This window comes from Toxotes jaculatrix, chromosome 8 (genome assembly GCF_017976425.1).
Source record: "Toxotes jaculatrix isolate fToxJac2 chromosome 8, fToxJac2.pri, whole genome shotgun sequence".
In the NCBI taxonomy this organism is placed as follows: Eukaryota; Metazoa; Chordata; class Actinopteri; family Toxotidae; genus Toxotes; species Toxotes jaculatrix.
This window is the reverse complement of record NC_054401.1, coordinates 11644165-11663007: the sequence shown is the minus strand read 5'-3', so window position 1 is coordinate 11663007 and position 18843 is coordinate 11644165. Positions and strand designations below refer to the sequence as shown.

At 42.8% G+C, this 18843-nt stretch overlaps 2 protein-coding genes across 2 annotated transcripts; one reads left to right on the top strand and one right to left on the bottom strand.

Moving 5' to 3' along the window:
* Positions 1–541: 541 nt before the first annotated feature.
* On the top strand, positions 542–8695 carry chrnb2 (cholinergic receptor, nicotinic, beta 2). The gene is made up of 5 exons (XM_041044126.1): positions 542–691; positions 1631–1675; positions 3574–3683; positions 5754–6882; positions 8543–8695. Exons 1-5 carry the CDS (start codon positions 662–664, stop codon positions 8693–8695), a joined length of 1467 nt encoding a protein of 488 aa, XP_040900060.1. The 5' UTR covers positions 542–661.
* A 3059-nt stretch (positions 8696–11754) lies between these two features.
* Positions 11755–13681, bottom strand: s100t (S100 calcium binding protein T). Its single transcript, XM_041044527.1, has 3 exons — positions 13603–13681; positions 12399–12561; positions 11755–12308 (listed from the first exon to the last, which is right to left on the bottom strand). The coding sequence occupies exons 2-3, from the start codon at positions 12558–12560 to the stop codon at positions 12144–12146; spliced, it is 327 nt and encodes a 108-aa protein (XP_040900461.1). The 5' UTR covers position 12561; positions 13603–13681; the 3' UTR covers positions 11755–12143.
* Positions 13682–18843: the final 5162 nt, after the last annotated feature.

Here is an 18843-nt window from a genome sequence, read left to right as displayed (position 1 = left end):
CTCACACAGATACGACTACAGACGGAAGGAGGGAGGGAGCAACGGGAGGGAAGAGACAGGGGAAGGGAAGTGAGAGATGGAGTGAAAATAACCCAAAGCTACAAAAGACTGGCAGTTGGGGAGAAGCACAACACGACAGAGGAGAATAGATAGAGACAGAGCAGAGGAGATAGAGACAGAGAGGATAGCGATAGAGACATTCAGACTGGTTGACTCATTCTGATGATGTCAGATCTTGTAAAAAGTGTGTATGGAGCTGTGTTGACGTGCTCCAGCCGGCAGTGATGAGTAATTCCATGGTTCAAAGGCTTTGCGTTCTCAATACACATGGATAACTATGCAGCTCTCAATGCTGGGAGTGAGAGCAGTGGGCAAACATAGAAACTCAACAGTGTCACTGATTTCCTGCTCCTGTATGTTTGTACAGTTTATCCGATATGATAAAAATTCTTTTTAACAAATGCCAAGAGAGACACAGATGACTGCAACTTTTTTTTTGTCTCCAGAGAGAGGCAGATGATGATGATAATGTGTTCTCATTACAGGGGGCCTGGGGGCAGACACGGAGGAGCGGCTGGTGGAGCATCTCCTAAACCCAGCCCACTATAACAAACTGATCCGTCCTGCGACTAATGGCTCTGAGCTGGTTACTGTGCAGCTGATGGTGTCGTTGGCCCAACTCATCAGTGTGGTGAGTGTGTACATGTCTCGGCTTGTGTGCTATGTGCACCTTTCACAGCAAGAGGATGATTCAGTATGATATTCATCATTTTATTTTGATTACACATTACACACATTTGAGAAATTTTGAGGAAAGAAAGTTAAAAAAAATACTCCATTACAAGTAAATTGCATTCAAAATCTTGCTTAATCTGCTGCACACTATGCATCCATTGTGGGCTGGTTTCGGTTTTAATTAAGCAGTGCATTGTTTAAAAGCTCATTATAGGTTGTTAAGTAAAAAGTATGATATTTCCCTCTGCAATGTTGTGGAATAAAAGTAGAAAAGCTGCACAAAAAAGTAAAAATATAAAAAAATAAACATGAAAAAAATGCTCAAGTAAAGAACAAATAACTTACAGTAAATGTACTTAATGCTGTCTCAAAGCAAAATTCGGTAGTAATATATTAGTTTATCTTTGTGTAAGTTAAAGGGTCATTCCAGTGATTTTTACACCTAAAGATTATGACTCATTATGTTCAATACTACTCAGCTTATGAAACAGTTTAACAGTATAATGTCTTCTGTGGCTCTGGAGGAGCTTTCTAAAGTCTGAGAAATTAATCCAGATGACATAATCAGGGTTATCTTTCTGTGAGACTGAAGTCTTCATTTTTTTTTTTTAACAGACAGCGTGGGTCACAAACTGGGACATGGAGTTTGAAAGACATTTGCATTAACCAAGCAGGAGGGTGAAATAAAGTTGCACATTGCAAAATGTTGGATCCATTGTTTTTAAAGGATGACTCAACCTATATGAACTAAGAGTCAGGGTATCCTGGCCTTACTGCATCCATGTTATTCCAGAAAAAAAAAACTATCAATCACATGTCCTGCAGCTAGTTGGAAGTGCTGTAATGAATCACATACCCTTTCACTCATAGTTGGAAATGTCTTCTTCCTCTGCAGCATGAAAGAGAGCAGGTGATGACCACAAATGTCTGGCTAACGCAGGTGAGATTTTCCCACTCTTTTTCTCATCTCATCTTTCTCATTCTGCCACAGAGAGAGAGAGAAACAAAGATAGAAAGGTTACTGAAATATAGACCAAACAATAACTGAAAGATTTGATTTAGGATGGGTTTTACCTTAGATTTCGCAGTGTGGCACTCAGGTCAGTGGAAGTGAATCACAAATCACTAGGGACCTGAAAGGTAGTCATGTACTACAGCGAATGATACGCTCTACAATATACCACAGTATACATGCTGGTTTACATTATATAACCAGTGCCATGGTGTAATCATACCAGTAGACCACATCATATGAGCAGTGGTCCAATCACTGGAGATGCATCTCTGTGTTCCATATGTTTCACTGGTTCTGTGGCTGGCAGGGACTAATCCTGCCTCTACTCCCCATGTGGAGCAGCAGCTCTGAGATTTGACAAGACTGGTGACAGTGTCAGACAGTGAGAGAGACATCAAACAATGCATGTCCTCGAAAACCCAAAATCTGACAGGAGAAATATGAGAACTGAGTTGAAATTTATGAGCAAGAACCACGGCTTATTCTTTATTTATTTATTTTCCCTTACATCCAAAACACAAATAACTGATGATAACAAAAGCGCATTGCACAAATGCTGGACCTTTATTTCTCAGTCGATTTTGTGATTTTGGATGAGCTCTACCATTACCTCACCCTGTGAAACCTGTGAATAACGTGACTCTGCCTGAACCGTGACCCTCTTCTACATGGCTGGCTCTTTGTAATACTTACAGCTGAGTCCTTTACCATGGTAGAAAATGTAGGTGCACACGCACAAGGTATATGAGAGCATCCACCCACACACATCATCAACATATGTGCTTGCTTTTGAAGGCAGGTGTTAGAACAAATTACAGATACATATGCTTAGTTTGGATGTAAATTTAGATCAATGAATGAAACAGATGAGATTTCTCTTAACAGCCTTCTGTGTGCAATGTCACCATCACGGGCGCTGTATTTCTGATTGGATTGTGCATGGCCTCATGCATTCGTCTCTCTCATGTTCACACACACACACACACACACATACACTTGCACCTGAGCAAGTTAGGATTTATGACATGTAACGGAGCGTAGAATGGCCATCAGTGCTCTATGGATTCCTTGCCGTCTGTAAGCAGGGGAGCCAAGGACACCTGTCCTGAGCCAAGACAAACTGTAATGACCATAATGCATCACAGTTACTGCAGACGACCTAGCATGGGCTTTACAGCTCCAACATGGCTATAACGTCAAAGAGCCAGACAGGGGCTGCTGTTACAGGTCACAGAGACTTGAGTGTGGCAATGTCAGCGACTGAACCACAACATACAGAACAAGATAATGCTGGTCTTTTACACAAGGTTATACAGAGGACATAGAGATGTTTGCTGATGCACACATATGTGCACACGCACACACACACATACACACACACACACACACACACACACACACACACACACACACACACACACACACACACACACACACACACACACACACACACACACACACACACACACACACACACACAAGGGAACAGCCTTACTTTAGATGCTATTTTAATCATGCTGACTGGTTTGTGGCCGGGTGTGTTTAAAAGACCATTCGGGGTCAGGGTTGACATGAGCTCTTCTCTCTCTCTCTCATTGGCTTATCGTTAAAAATGTGATGTAAGCATAGTGAGGACAGACAGCACAGGATGTTCCACAGGCTTACGTGGCTTCTGATGTGTCATATTGACCACCGGCTGACCGATAGACAGATGAAAAGATGGACAGAGGGACTTTCTCCTCTCTACTCCTCACAAGATGTCTTCCTGCTGCTGTGTGATAGGCTGATGAGTGACTAAGCACTGTGTTTTTATTGGCCCTCAGGAGTGGCAGGACTATCGTCTGACTTGGGTCCCGGAGGAGTTTGATGGAATGATGAAGGTCAGGCTGCCCTCAAAACACATCTGGCTGCCTGACGTGGTGCTCTACAACAAGTGAGTCACTCACTCGCTGTCCTGTCCTCACTTCAGACGACTCCCAGAAGACACACACACACAGGCTCATGAAAGCATGCATGCTCCATAAATATGCACAACAAAAGCACATACAATTCTCATTTTAAAGTGATAATATTTTAAAGCTAACTCCCTGGTGCGATGATGCAGCTGCCACCACTGTAAGTCACTTTGGATAAGAACATCGATGAAATGCCCCAAGTTTAACCGCGTAATACTTGCAGGCCCGCTACACTTGACTGAATATGTCCCCTGTAATCTGCTCATATCACTCATGCTACACTACTATACAGTATCTCCAGCTCTCATGAGACACTTTAGAGATGGAGTCATCTGCACTACACACCAGATATACATGCGGAGTACATGCATACAAATATAGTAGATGCATACAGTGAACTGATAAAAAGCACTTGCAAATAAATTCACACATACAAACACAAACTGCTCTTTTTTCTCTCTGGGTTGTGTAAAAGTCTTTTGCACGCACAGATGCTTGATGAATAACTGTATCTTTGCATTTTAATTTAGAGTCTCCACTCAGGGCCATCCCTGGCTGTTAAATTCAAAAATATCTATGACATCTAGTATGATTTACATAACTCTGAACTAAACTATGTAGCTTTAAGTTTTGATTCTGCCACCTACAGGCCGTGCCTTCAGCGCAGGAACCCTTTGTGCACCCTGTTACCTTCAAGTTCCCATTAGGTACAGTGTACACAGAAACTCAGAAACCAACTCCAATACTTCGCAGTAATTTAATTAAACACCAATTTCCCGAGGAATATCCACCATGGGAGCACGGCATAAACTAGAAATCTAGTTTTAATTAAGTCTTAAAATTATATTTTGACACAGGGAGCAGTCTCTACAGGGCAGGACCAAAAGGTAAGGTTATGATGCAGGATCCACTTTAGTAGCAGTTGCATCGAAGTGGTACAGATGCCTGACAAAATGTGCAATTGATCAAATTACCTAAAAACAACTGATAATCAGTCTGGGACTTTTCTGGAGAGACTTAAGTGTTGGCCTGTTTAATATCAACTACATGGCAAATGGATACAAAATGATGTGTAAAATAATGCAAATTTATGTTCAATGCAATGGACTGTGTTCCACCGTAATGCGTTCAAAAACACAAAACTCTTCATGTGTATAACAGAAACTTGATCTGTTAATTTTTAATTAGAATTTGCTTGTATGTCTGAGGCAGTTAAAGATGTTGTAGACCACTTGTCTTAATGTAATGGAAACTGAGTGTCAGCCTACAGTATGTAAATCAGCTCATCAGAGTACAGTGATCTGTCTGGCCTTCTCCTCTTTCCTTAGTCCTTACTTTACTAAAGATTAAAAGATCCCTGACCCACCTCACTCTGGATAAAATGATCCCGTTAATCCCGCGTACCCCAGGTTGACACGCTATCCTCCAAGTCTTCTCCATCGCTACAAACTACTGTCAGTCACTTAAACAGGAGGATTATCTCTGCATATGGCAGCACTAGAGTCTCAATTTGATTTTGTAATGAAGTTGTTGTTTCTGAGAATGTACACGAGTAAGTAAATAGCAGTAAATTAGCAGTAATTAATCAGTTCTTTTGATAAAAATTTGGAGTCAAATGGAAATTCAATCCACAGGTTTTATGTTGTTCGTGGACTTCTGACCAAAGTGTCTAATTTGAGCTGTTTAACTCGACTCAGTCTGACCTATGAGCTGGGTTTCCTGTCTAGACGCCGTGTTCATTTGATCCTGTGTTCCTTGTGTTTGTGTAAGCAGGTGTGTGTGAGCCTGCTGCCCTGAGACACCTCAGAGTGTGTGTGTGTGTGTGTGTGTCCTAGAGCTCTGTAATGAACCTTTACATGCAGAGACTTGAGTGCATAATAAGATGCGTCATGTCCCACAGTCCATCAGACTCAGGCCTCACATTATAATTTTATGTTTACAAAATTGTTAAATAATTAAATTATCCCTGCAAGGTTTTTGTTTATGTCTGACTCGCCTCTTTTTGTCTTTGTCCTCTCCTTTATCATCTCTCTCACCCTGTATCTCAGTGCTGATGGGGTGTACGAGGTGTCGTTCTACTCTAATGCAGTGGTCTCCTACGACGGCAGCATCTTCTGGTTACCCCCGGCCATCTATAAGTCAGCCTGTAAGATCGAGGTCAAGCATTTCCCCTTTGACCAGCAGAACTGTACACTGCGCTTCCGCTCATGGACCTATGACCGCACCGAGATCGATCTGGTGCTCCGTGCTGATGTTGCCAGCATGGATGACTTTACACCCAGCGGGGAGTGGGACATCATCGCCCTGCCAGGCAGACGAAACGAGAACCCAGCTGACCCCACCTACGTGGACATAACGTATGACTTCATCATCCGCAGGAAGCCTCTTTTTTATACCATCAACCTCATCATCCCGTGTGTCCTCATCACCTCTCTGGCCATCCTGGTCTTCTACCTGCCCTCAGACTGCGGAGAAAAGATGACGCTCTGCATCTCAGTGCTGCTGGCTCTCACTGTGTTCCTGCTGCTGATCTCCAAGATCGTACCACCCACTTCACTGGATGTCCCTCTAGTGGGGAAGTACCTGATGTTCACCATGGTCCTGGTCACCTTCTCTATCGTCACCAGTGTGTGTGTGCTCAATGTGCACCACCGCTCACCCACCACACACACCATGCCCCCTTGGGTTAAACTGGTGTTCCTCAACAAGCTTCCTGCCCTGCTCTTTATGCGCCAGCCTAGGAACAGCTGCGAGCGCCAGCGGCTCCGCCAAAGACGAAGGGCCCAGGAGCAGAAGGAGGGTGGGCGCAGTGGGGAGGCAGGAGCCTTGATGGTGGGTCTCGGGTTGGGAAGTGCTGGAGGTAACGGAGGGGCAACCTCCACAGGGGTATTCGGCAAAGAGGACAGTGACCCTTGTACCTGCTATGTGAACCGAGCATCTGTTAAACAGTTTGGAGGGGAACTGGGAGGTGCAGGAAGTGGATCCATGGATGGTCTGAACAGGGTGAGGGAGGGCAGGGAAGGGGGCTCTGGAAACCTGCCAAGGGGGCAGCAAGCAGCAGGAGGTCCTGCTCTGACTCAGGCCCTGTTGGCTCAAGCATGTCCAGGCTTCGAGGAGGCTGTGGAAGGAGTACGCTTCATTGCCAACCACATGAAGAGTGAGGATGATGATCAAAGTGTGAGTGTCACTGTATATTTACTGTGTAATACCATTTACAAAATGACTGTAATAATCTCTGTTGCCCCCTTAGACCGACCACTACTAGACTTTTTAACATAAAAAACATTCTGTTGTTAAGAGTCTAATCAAAGATACTTTCAGAGGTGAAAGAAATATAATATTTTTTAATTTTTTAAAGTAGCTATAATTTTTTTGTTTAGTTTAGTTATATGTTTTATATTAACAAGGGTCATTGTAGAGGAGGGTAAGGGCCTCCTTTGAAGTGCTGGAATAGAGCCGGCCAAACACTATGATGTTGTGACTCCAGCAAAAGAGGGCTTTCCTACAGTCATAGTCATAAACCTGCAGAGAACTGTCACCTGCCTCAGCTCTATAGTTCTACTTTTCAGCCACCTTAAGCTAAAAAGCTCTATTTTAGCTTGTCGTTTTTGTTTTACGGCCTCCAGCTCACTGTATACTACCTGTGTGGTGCCAAACAGCAGACAGACAAAGACAGCAACAAGCTAGTAAACACAGTAGAGCAAATTTGGCAGCTAAAGAGTGAAAAAAAATCATGAATGTAGATTTAAATAAATAAACACATAAATTATATTTACATCTATATTTCTTAAGTTGAACACAAAGTAAAATATACATGCTGGTGATGCTGCCAGTAAATCCTTTATTGCTGCAGTTTACTGCTGTGCAATTTCTTACCATCCTATGCTTTAATACTAATATACTGTATCTATGATAAATAAATTTGGTCATAATCTCAGGCTGCCAATGTGTCGCTCGGCTCTTCTCCCTATTAAAATAAAATATTATCTTGTCATAACTGTGGATAACATCATAGCATAAATCACTTTATTTTATGGGAATATATTAGTAACCATAAAAAGCATTCTGAGCAGCACAGATCTGTCCTCCCAGTGCCATATCACGTTATAGCGATGATAGAGCTGTACAGCCGTGCCGTTTAGCTCTGCCATTTGAAACGCATGGGGGACTACACCAGAACATAAGCAAAAGAGACAGATCTGGTGACGCAATCATGGCCCTCTGAATATTCAACACAGGCATGCAATTATAGCAGCGGCATGACGTGTGCATAGAGAAGGAGTACAAGTGGAAAAACGCTGGATGGAGGAGCCAAGACAGCGGGGTGAGGGTGGCACTTTTTATCGCTTTTCCTCAAGGCATCTGAGGAGACTAGGCTTCTCTCCTGGAATGAAAGAAACTGACATGGGAATAATCTCTCTGTAATTCTGTCCATCATCGCCATAGTTACCATCCCGTCGCCATGTCGACTGTTTTAAAATCCTCCCTCTCCTGTCTCAGCCTTTCCCCTCCCCCTCTTCCCTGTCCTCCCCAAGTCATCATCACTGGGGTTACAGTGTCAGCACACCCGCTGTCTCTCTGCCCTCCATCACTCTCTCTTGTCTCCCATGTCCTTCTCCTCCTCCTTGACTCGCGCTGGACCTAATCAGCGCTTTGTGGCAGAACAAGTCTCCGCTCACATTAACCCTTCACCTCCATTAACCCTCAGCATGGTTAAGAGCAGAGAGATAGGTAGAGAGAGAATGGGAATGAGAGGATATGAGAGAGTGTGATTCTGCTCACCTTAATCTTTCTCTTCACCCCATCCCACACCCCTTTTTTCCGTCCTCATGCACAGGTGAGCGAGGACTGGAAGTATGTTGCCATGGTGATTGACCGCCTCTTCCTGTGGATCTTTGTGTTTGTGTGCGTGTTTGGCACAATGGGCATGTTCCTGCAGCCGCTCTTCCAGAATTACACAGCCAAGACCATCACCAGCTCGCCAGGCTGACCATCCCCCGGCCACGAACACGCTGACTGCCAGCTCCCCCGACCAGTCAGGACAGCAGGACAAGGGCCAGAGTTGGGGAGGGAGGGGGCGGGTCTGGGTTTTATTGTGTCTATGGAACTGGAACCAGAACTGGAACTGAACAGCAATCACACCCATTACCTTTATAGTAACGTTTTTTGCAATGAACAACAGTTTTTCTTGTATGAAGAAAAAAGGAAAACACCATTATACTCTTACCTGCAGTTTTTGTCGAGATGTTTAATGGACTGACCTCCCCTTTCTGGTGGAAATGTCCCTCCCTCCTCTTCAGCCAGTCAGGGAGCGAGGATGCTATGATTTGCTCCTTGTTGAACCCTACGCCAGCCAATTGACACTTTCCGCCTGCTGCTGACTGCTTAATTGACACATGACATGCCCGCCTTCAACTATGACATTACTCATTCACAGTATTGACTCATGTCAGTAGGAGCTAATCAGAAAGGGAAGGGAGGTTCACATCAAGGTTGTTATACATTCGTTTTAATTTTTCAGAAACCCACTACATCAGTGAACTGATTCAGTATATTTTATCATAGCATAGCGGCTTACCACAGTATAGCATTGAGTATATATTATTAAAAATTCTCTATGTGTTCATGCAAGGGTCTGTTGCTGATAGAGAGGCTACGGTGTGTTGTATGATTGTATAGATATAACAAGAATGTGATATAAACTGTACTACACAGCCTGTGATGCGCACACTAACACAATATGTGTACAAGCAACAGATTGTGAGGGAAAATACATAAAGGGTCCTTATACTAAAGAAAGATCCAGGACGCATCATTAGATGAAAGTCAAAGGGATAAAGTAATAGATAATGCATGGACAGTGTTTTTGCTTAGAGAGTTGTGCACAGTTAGTAGAGAACAGCAGCCGCCTGCTGTGCCAGAGCGGCTGCTGTAGTGAGATGAGTTGAGCTCCTGAGAAATTGAGGAATCCGAGCCAAGACTTCCTATGTGATGTTTCAGTGGAATATGATTTCTCCAAGATGGAGCATTCAGAGCTCTGAGGCGAAGACCAGAATTTGAAAAAGTTACATGTAAATCAATAATGATGGAAGGACGGGTATTTTATCATGGGGATTAAGCAATTATGTGTATTAATATGTAATTTCACGACTGCTTATTTTCTGTCATTGCTGTGATTTATCAGATCAGAGTAAGACAGTGTCTCACCCGTTCCTCCTTACATTGTTTTCTCCTCTCTTCTTTCTTTTCTTCTCCTCTCCTGTCCTCTCCTTCCCCTCCTGTCCTCTCTTACCTATTTCTGCAGTGGATTCTGTTCATGTATGTAATGTTAAGAGTATATGTATACATGTGTGTGTGTGTGTGTGTGTGTGTGTGTGTGTGTGTGTGTGTGTGTGTGTGTGTGTGTGTGTGTGCGTGTGCGTGTGCGTGTGTGTCCCACCCTTTCTATTAATCTCTGGCAAGCTCTCTCCAGCCCTCTCCTGCTTATCTGGTCTTCCATGAACAAACACATTTCTGACATTTAGTCCAAATAGAATAATGATAACCTACTTTCTCTAAACACCTATTCCTTAGGGCAGTTTTTTCTTCTTTTTTTTTTTATCATGGAAAGGCTGATTTGCTCCACAATCTTCCCAGGTTCCCTGTCAACCGAGCGAGATGCGAAAGGCCCTTTTCAGACACACAGGGAGCAGTGGATTCATTCAATTTTCAACAAACAAGAGAGAATTGACAACATGACCAACACTGAAGCAGTCATATCAGGCAATAAGTTATAGATACAAAATCATTAACATAAATGATTAAGAAAGGGGCAATACATGATGCTGGGGAGTATAAATGTGTTTGACTTTATAATGACGCAGCAGCTGAGGATTAACAGACTGAAAAATTTTACCACCACAAGAGCAAGCACAATCCAGATAGTGAGGAGGAATAAAGCAGGATAGGCAGAGACAAAAGACTGTTAGTGTTGTTTCTGCATAGTAAAGCCACTATAAATCTCTGAAAAAAATGCTGTCTAATCCTCGAACACTGTCACTCGCTGTGAGTTTCCCCAGCCTTTTACAGTCATGTGGCCAAGTCTGCAGCTCAGCTCTATACTGGACTGGACTGGGAGCTGTGTCTCTTCTGTCTCTCTTTCTGTCTCTGGGGGATGGGATTACCCAGGGGGATCCCCAGCAGATCCCAAACAAGTGTGAAAAGCCTATCAGAGACCTGTGAAAACTGTAGGCTGCACGGCTCCACACGGACAAAGTGCTGCTGTCCACCCTCTTTTCTCTCTCTTTGACCTTTCCACTCGCCTTCCTTTCTTCTCACTTCCTCTCTCCTTATCCTCCCCCATCTCTCACCTTCTCCTTCCTGACTCTCAAATCTGCTCCTGTGCACACCTAAACCAGTCCAATAAAGGTTGTAGGTTCAGATTAATCAAAGCATGTGTCTGTGTTCCATGTTTTTACATACACACACATAACCTATAGTCTGTATAGTCTGTACTGTATTTCCCGAACTTCCCATTAATCTTACACCACAGGATAGCATGAAAGAAAGAAATGTTTCCTGGCTTTCTAATATTGAGGCTGGCGGCTTCCTTTTTATATGCTCACAGACACATACACATGCCTGCAGACTTACATAATGCTTTTTTTCTTTTAGGAAGCAGGGTTTTTAAACAATCGTGGGTGTAGGTCCCAGCCAAGGTCATTTCAAGCTCTCATTATTTTTGCTGTAAAAACAGGAAAACTACCTGTTCATTTAAACTGTTTGACTTTTTTGCAATAAGACCGTGTGCTGTTAACCGCAACCTCCTGTACATTTAATAAATATTATTGCAACATTGATATATTAGTGATTGACCAAACAGTAATCTATTTCAAATCCACATCCATCTGCCTCAAACCAAATTAAAGCTAATGGAATAATCCTCTGTCAGCCCTACCAGATACAAGTGAGGGCCTCTTGCTGCCACCTGCTGCCCATCATGTGTTCTTACTCCCCTCCTCTGCTGTAATAAAGCACAACAAACATTGCATTGTTTGAGTAAAGGTCACATTTATTCTTTCCAGGGGGGCATTCCTTGGTTTGAAAGTGTTACAAAATGCATGAAAAGAGAAAGAAAGAGAGGTATGTTCACATCTTCAACAATGACAGGTGTTGAAACTGACTTAAACTCTCCAGATTTTCACATTTCAGTAAGTACAGTTTTTAATGAATTGATAGGACATTCCAGACAAATACACAAACACCCACCATTTACTTCTTGAGTGACTATTAGATGTGTTTGTGTGTGTATTTGTGCACATGAAGTCCATATCAAGATGTTCATCTCCCCTGGCTTTCTAATTTGGAGGCTGGCAACTTCCTTTTTATTGCTTATTGCTAAATTGTTTCCTCCCTGGACCTTGTGGCTTGCAGAGTCAGCACCTCTGTGCCAAGGACATTCACTTCTTCTTCTCTGGCTTGTCGTTGTACTCCAGGAAGAAGTCGTTGCATGCTACAGTAAGTGCGCCGACCAGTATGATGAACTCGGTAAAATCTACCTCCCCGTCATTGTTGGAATCCAGATCTCCCATAACCTTATCCACTGCCTCCTTATCCTGGGCATTCTGCATGTGTGAGGAAATAAAACAGAAATTAGGATGGATCTATTTCATACACATGAAACTAGTATGTATCTGTAGTGTCTGAATCCTTACTCCAAGGTAGTTGCCAAGCTCTGCGGTGAGCATCTCTTTGAGCTCAGCCCTGCTCAGTGTATATTTGTCCCCCTCATTTCCAGAGTACTTATGGAAGGTCTGGATCATGAGCTGCATGGCATTCTCCAGGGTGGAGGCGTTCTCTGAGTTGGGCAAAGACATTCTAGAGAAGGATAAAAGAGAAAGGGGAGTAGGAGGAGGTGGAAAGAGCAGTCCAAGTCAGTACTTCTGCCTGCAAAATCGTCTTTCTCAAGCATGGAGGACAAGTCGGCTGCAAATCACTACAGGTTAAAGCCTCTCTCTGCTGCACTTTCTCATACACAGTTGCATGTGCGCATGATTTTTCTGTCTTTGAGAAGACTGCCAGATTGGCTGACAGACAAATATACAGATAAGGCAGGAATAAAAATGCATAGCATGTAACATATCTGCAAACTGATGGTGTTGAAGCAAATCTGTTTAGTAACAGCAGAAGATATTTGTCAGTGTCAGACAGTCCCACAGTCAAGTTTGTGCTAACATTTTCCTCATCTGGACTATTTCCTCCCTGCCAGTGGTCCCGATAAGATTTCTCTACAGATAAAGCTATCCTCGGTCTGTTTGCTGCTTTGCCCCAGTGAAGGGGACCTCTGGGAGTCAGGACACAGTCAGCAGCCGGACATGTGAGCCAGCTGATAAGAGTGAAACTCTAAGCTGGTAAAACAGCTGAAGCAGTGGAGGAACTGTAACCAGGACACACAGAAGGAAACCGATCTGGCTTTTACTTTAGCTCTGCCGGATGGCAGAAAACACCAGAGACAGGTGTAAGCCCTTGCCTTTCCTGAACCTACTTCACCTCTGAACTGTGAAGACTTTTCCGAGCTGTCAATCACTTCTGACATCAGCCTCTCCCCATGTCCACAATGTCCCAAGTTCTTATGAATCAGTGGCATAAAAAACTTAGACAATCAGAAAGACATTTTTAGCCAGCCTTATCACGCTGTTGTCCAGATAACAAGATGAATTAAGATTCCATAAGTTATCAGTGAATAAGCAGAAAGCTCTTCCTGTCTTTGTTGTTTATTTGCACAAGGACTTTGAACAGACAGTCCACCTAGAGACAACAGCATACACTAGCTTCACCCGTCACAATCCACTTCTGAAAGTAACAATAGTCAGAAAAAACCTCTGAGAAATGCAGAGACACAGTTTTCTTGTTTCTTACCTGAGTGGAGGGCGAGTGCTGGCCTGCTGGTCAGGTGCAGAGTGAGAAGACGATAGCAATGATGAGGAGGACGAGGAGGACAGGGTCTTAAATACATCCCTCACTCCACCCATCCCACTTCTCCCTTCCTCCTATCTCCCTTCTTCCACCTGTTGCTCCTCTCCTCCTTCCCATCCCCCCACCCCACCCCCCTTCTTCTCCTTCTCTGTTTACGCATCAGACACCTGCTATCTGCTGAACAGACACAGGTAAGATCTACCTGCCCCCCACTGCATTCTGTCAGAGATGACACCGTGACAGAAAGCACTAATTGTACTGTAACTACAGCAAGACATAAAGTAAATTATGACCACAAGACACACTGCAAGTACCCTGGTACATATTAAATGCACTCTCATTATTCTCAGATATCAGCCTGCATAGAACTCAAGTAACTCAGCAACCAATGAGTGTAAATAGTGAGATGGAGAGACACAGAATCAGTAACATTCATACTTTGATAAGCACCAGACCAACAGCATTTCCTTTGCCAAATGAGCTGTGGTGCAGTGATGATGACATATTACTTATTATGTTACAGCTGACTATTGTGACTGTGGATTATCCTGCTACCCTGTTGTGCAACAATTATACTTCAAGTCAAAACAAAGGAAAGGCTTGGGGGGAGTGCCAAAATAAATACCGTACCAAGACAAATACGAATAACTTGAGAAGTCTCATAATGTGTCTGATTTACAGCAGCAAAAAGGGTATTCTGGTAGGTGTGAGGGTAAGATGTTTACTGGGAGGGGGTGGGGTGAGGGGTGTCATGCCTGATATTGTATCCGGAGGATTAGAGTAGCAGCGATGAATGGAGCCATCACACCTGGCAGCCATGCAGAGAAATCCCCATACAAAGACTTTGCAAAACAGACACAAAGGCAAACATGCTAATGAAAGGTCACACACATATGCACACTTTCACAAACACAGCCACTCCTCAAGCTCCAAAACACACTACATGCATGCAAAAAAACGTACAAAAAAGGTGCAGCATTTACTGGCAAACGTACTTTAAATAGTTCAGGTCATCTATCCATCATTCTTAAAGAAGCATGATGGATACAGTGAAAACCAAAGGGCGTGAAAAGTAAATGAAGACTAAAAATAAATGACAGACACACCTATAATTATGTACACATGAATTAATGATCTAGAAGATCATACTTATAAAAGCAAACAACATCAAAATTAATGCAAATAGCACTGTCATTGCAAGATGTCATGAAATGCATATTTGAATCCACCATCACAGTGCTATAAGTGCATCTTCTTGTTTTTGTCTTGTTGCTGTGGGGTAGCATAGTGTGCACGCTTGTATGCACCATATGTGTGTATGTATAGTGTTGCAGAGTGGAGGATGGCACACAATAGGAAGAGCACACTGTATGTCAGGATCTGGTTGCAATAGTTGATGCATCTAAAGGCTGCTGAGTTTGACCAGTCAGGGATGTCATAGCTAAATTTAGCAAGTGTTGCTGGTAGTTATGGAAGGAGCAGGTATCATTGCAGTGGAGCCTGTGGGTCAGTGTCAAACCATGTCAAGGAAACCACAGTATATGTTACAGTATTTGTGTTTGGTTTCACAGCAAAATTATAATGGAAGTCAACAGCTTGCTCATTGATGAAACACTTATGAAAAACTACTTTTTTAACATGAAGCTTTTATTTTCGAAAATGCAGAAAGTATCTTTTGTATATTTGGTATAAAAAAAAGACAATCCCAGCTCAGAGTCCTTCAATGTGTCTTTAACAGTAGAGCTCAGTATGATGTAACTGAAAAAATAAAAGACTGATCTGGACAAACTTGAAGGTGTAGTTCAGACCGTTATCGAACTGCTGGATTAAAAATTAGGTTTAAATGGTTAAAAATTATTATGGACTGTCATGAAAAAATACACACATTTGGAAATGAGAAAAGATACTTATAAGGTATGCACACAAAAAAGAGGGTGTTAACTTGCTGATCCACCAAACACTGAAGCTTCACAATCATTTACGATCCGCGTGATTGAGCTTCACAATATTGCTGACTGGTGCAGTTAGCCACGTAGCCAATCAGATTGAGGTATTCCTGGAAGCTGACCTTTCCATCCCTGTTCTCATCCAGTCCTCGCTGCATCTCCTTAATGGCAGAGGATCTGTTTGCATCCTGTACAAATTTAAAAAGATAGAAAGAAGAAAACAAGAAATGTTGATGCTAGCAGTAACATACTTACACTTTCCAAAACAAAGATCCTGTGTGCTGATGGATTAATTGTTTACATCTTAGGGTGCTAGAAAACAGCAAACAATGATGTAGGTCCTTACCTCCATTATGCCACTGAGATTTCTCTTTACCAGATTCTGAAAGTCTTTCCCATCTAGGTTCTGCTTCCCATGGGCAGATTTGAAATACGTTTTCACCAGCGTTTCAATGGCTGACTCCATATCTAAAGAGAGACAGGCAAGGACAAAAAGGAGAATTGAGGGTGGAAAGTGGCATGAAGAGATATGGCCATATCTCAAACACTCAGACATCATGCCGTTAGGTTACCAGTTCCTGTCCTTTTTTACACTAACAGTTCCAATGAATTTTATTAATATGAAATTACATTTACATTGAGCTTTGGGTGGATAAAAGGATTATTTCAGTTATTTAGCGCATCATTTGTTTGCATTGCAAATAGGAGAAATGTGCACAATAACCTTGGAATGCTTGTGCACAGCTGACTGATTAAGATTGGGGATTCTTCACAATTAATTATGTGCAATCATATCATATATTATAATGTATCTAAATTGAGTACCAGTAAAACATTTCACATAATTTGAAATGCAACGCACTATGGAAACAGTCGAAAATATTGGTGGAAAATTGAATGATCACATTTGAAGTACACTATTGTTATAAAAAGAGTTACAATAGTAATTAAGAATGCAAAATTGTCTGCCACTGAAGCCGTAAATGTGCATCAGTGACAACAGGACATTTGTTGTTTTGAAATTGTATTTGAATTGGATATGTGTGGATAGTTCATCTGAACATAAACATGCGAGAAAGGTGAGACACACAGGTGATGTCAGCATAGAAAAAGAGCAGGGGAGGAAACAGTGGGGGAGATGCACTGAGCCTGGAGGCTCTCCAAAGTAAACAGAGCAAGAGAGGAGGAGTGATGGAAGGCTGAAGAGGAGGGGAGTCTCTGAGGTAAACACAATGGGAGCTGTGATCTCTGACGGTGGACATCTGATCCCCCACAAGTGAGCGGGAGGCCACAGGTTCAGATTACCGCCTGCTGCCCGTCTGCTACAGCACACCTCCCCTCACACTGTAGGAATACACTGCATACTGTGCTCAAGTATGAGCAGGAAAACATCACCCAGCCAGTCAGCCAAGCATTAATTGATTAAACTAGCATGAATGCAAACATCTTATGTTGCTTTTATTGAGAGAATCTAAGAGCCATGTGAAGCAAAGTCTTCGGCTGAACATTGGGGACATGCAGATTTAAGATATCATGTCACTCGTTGCTTACTGTCGGTTGAGTGTACCAGGATGTCCAGAACAACATTTATGCTTTCACTGTCAGCCAAAGGCAGCGCGAAAACAATTGTTACATCCCTTTTCCATACACGCACATTCACACAAACAAATATGGAGTGTGTTGTGCAAACTGGAGAAGTGACAAAAACGTCAAATGTGAAGACAACTGCCTGCTGTAGATAGAGGAACTACTCACAGCTGCAAAAAATGAAACTAAATTGTGGGTGGTGATGAGAAAACTTCAGGAAGATCTCGGAAAGCAATATATATATAAGTGTGTATATATATAAAAATAAAATCTTCTGCTTTCTCCATGTGATGTGGTAAAACAGATCTGGTAACACTTTAATTGGCAGTGACATTCTAACATTGACATTCGTCATTTTAAGTATTCTACCATTCCCTGTTCGTTAAGATTTTTTTTTGTATAGTAACAGCAAAAACTGTTTATTATGACAATTTGTCTGCTAGCATATGTTCTATACAGTTAATATGTAGTATATGCTGTATAGAGATAGTATGTTTTCTGGACCTGGGACATGCCAACAGTTTGATTGCCATCTATCAGTACACAAGTTGTACTATTTCAGAAAACAGTACACTATGACATTTAAAAAGTGCAGCCACCGCATGCGCAACCCAAAGTATCTTGACATAGTTCAGCCAGCCCTTGGGGAGGGGGGGGGGGGGTCGTTTTACGTTTCTGCCCCTTTTTGGCTTTCTGTTGCCTCAACAAACAAGATTTCCAAAGCAACTGCTCACAGAAAATAAAAGGAATGAATTAACGCTGCAGATACTTGAGTAAAGTTGATAAGTATCCCAGCTGTGTGGGGTGAGACCTTGCTGCGGGACTGTCAGTGTTGTACTGGAAACTACCCCAAGGCAGAGGTGGCCACAGGACGGGTAATGATGATGGGTGCCTGGGGTGATGTTGTTTGAGTAACCGTAGAAGCAGGTAAATCTCCCATCTGACACAGATGTCACACCTCGATGCTCACACTATGCACCTACGTGCGCTGACCCACACACAAAGACATTCAGATAGACATACAGAAAGACACACATACACACACACATCTAAAGAAGAACAACATCAATTAGGACTTCTGTTGCATTAACCTAATTACTGGGTGAGTGAGAGCAGGCACCCAAAACCTGGATTTTGTTTCATGTCTCCCTGTCATGCCTGCACACACACCGGTGCACACACACACACAAACTCTTTCCTACATACAAAAGAGCATCTGTCATCAGCATGCTGTTCATCATTATTTAATAGGTTACTATAATTGTCCTAACACCTACCGAACACCCTCTACAAGACAAACAGCAGCACAGGAGCAGGAAGACCAGTGCCGGTGTGTGTTTGTATCTATAGAGGCCATTTATCAAAAAGCCTGACAGGCTGCCATCTATTAGCGTCTCTTACGAGTGTAATGAGATGAACATGAAACCAAGAAGCCTTCGGTCAGAACTGGAGACATCGGGGCCACAGAATTACAAATGGGTAGAAAGGAACACACAGTAGGGTTTGTCTGACAAGAGTAAGAGGTGCCCTCACTGGGGGGGTGTGCTGATTACACATGAAGCTCTCCTATAACCTCTGAGCACATGTACTGCACTCAGATTCACAGTGTGTTGACAGTGATTATAATCTAAATATAACACATTGTCACCAG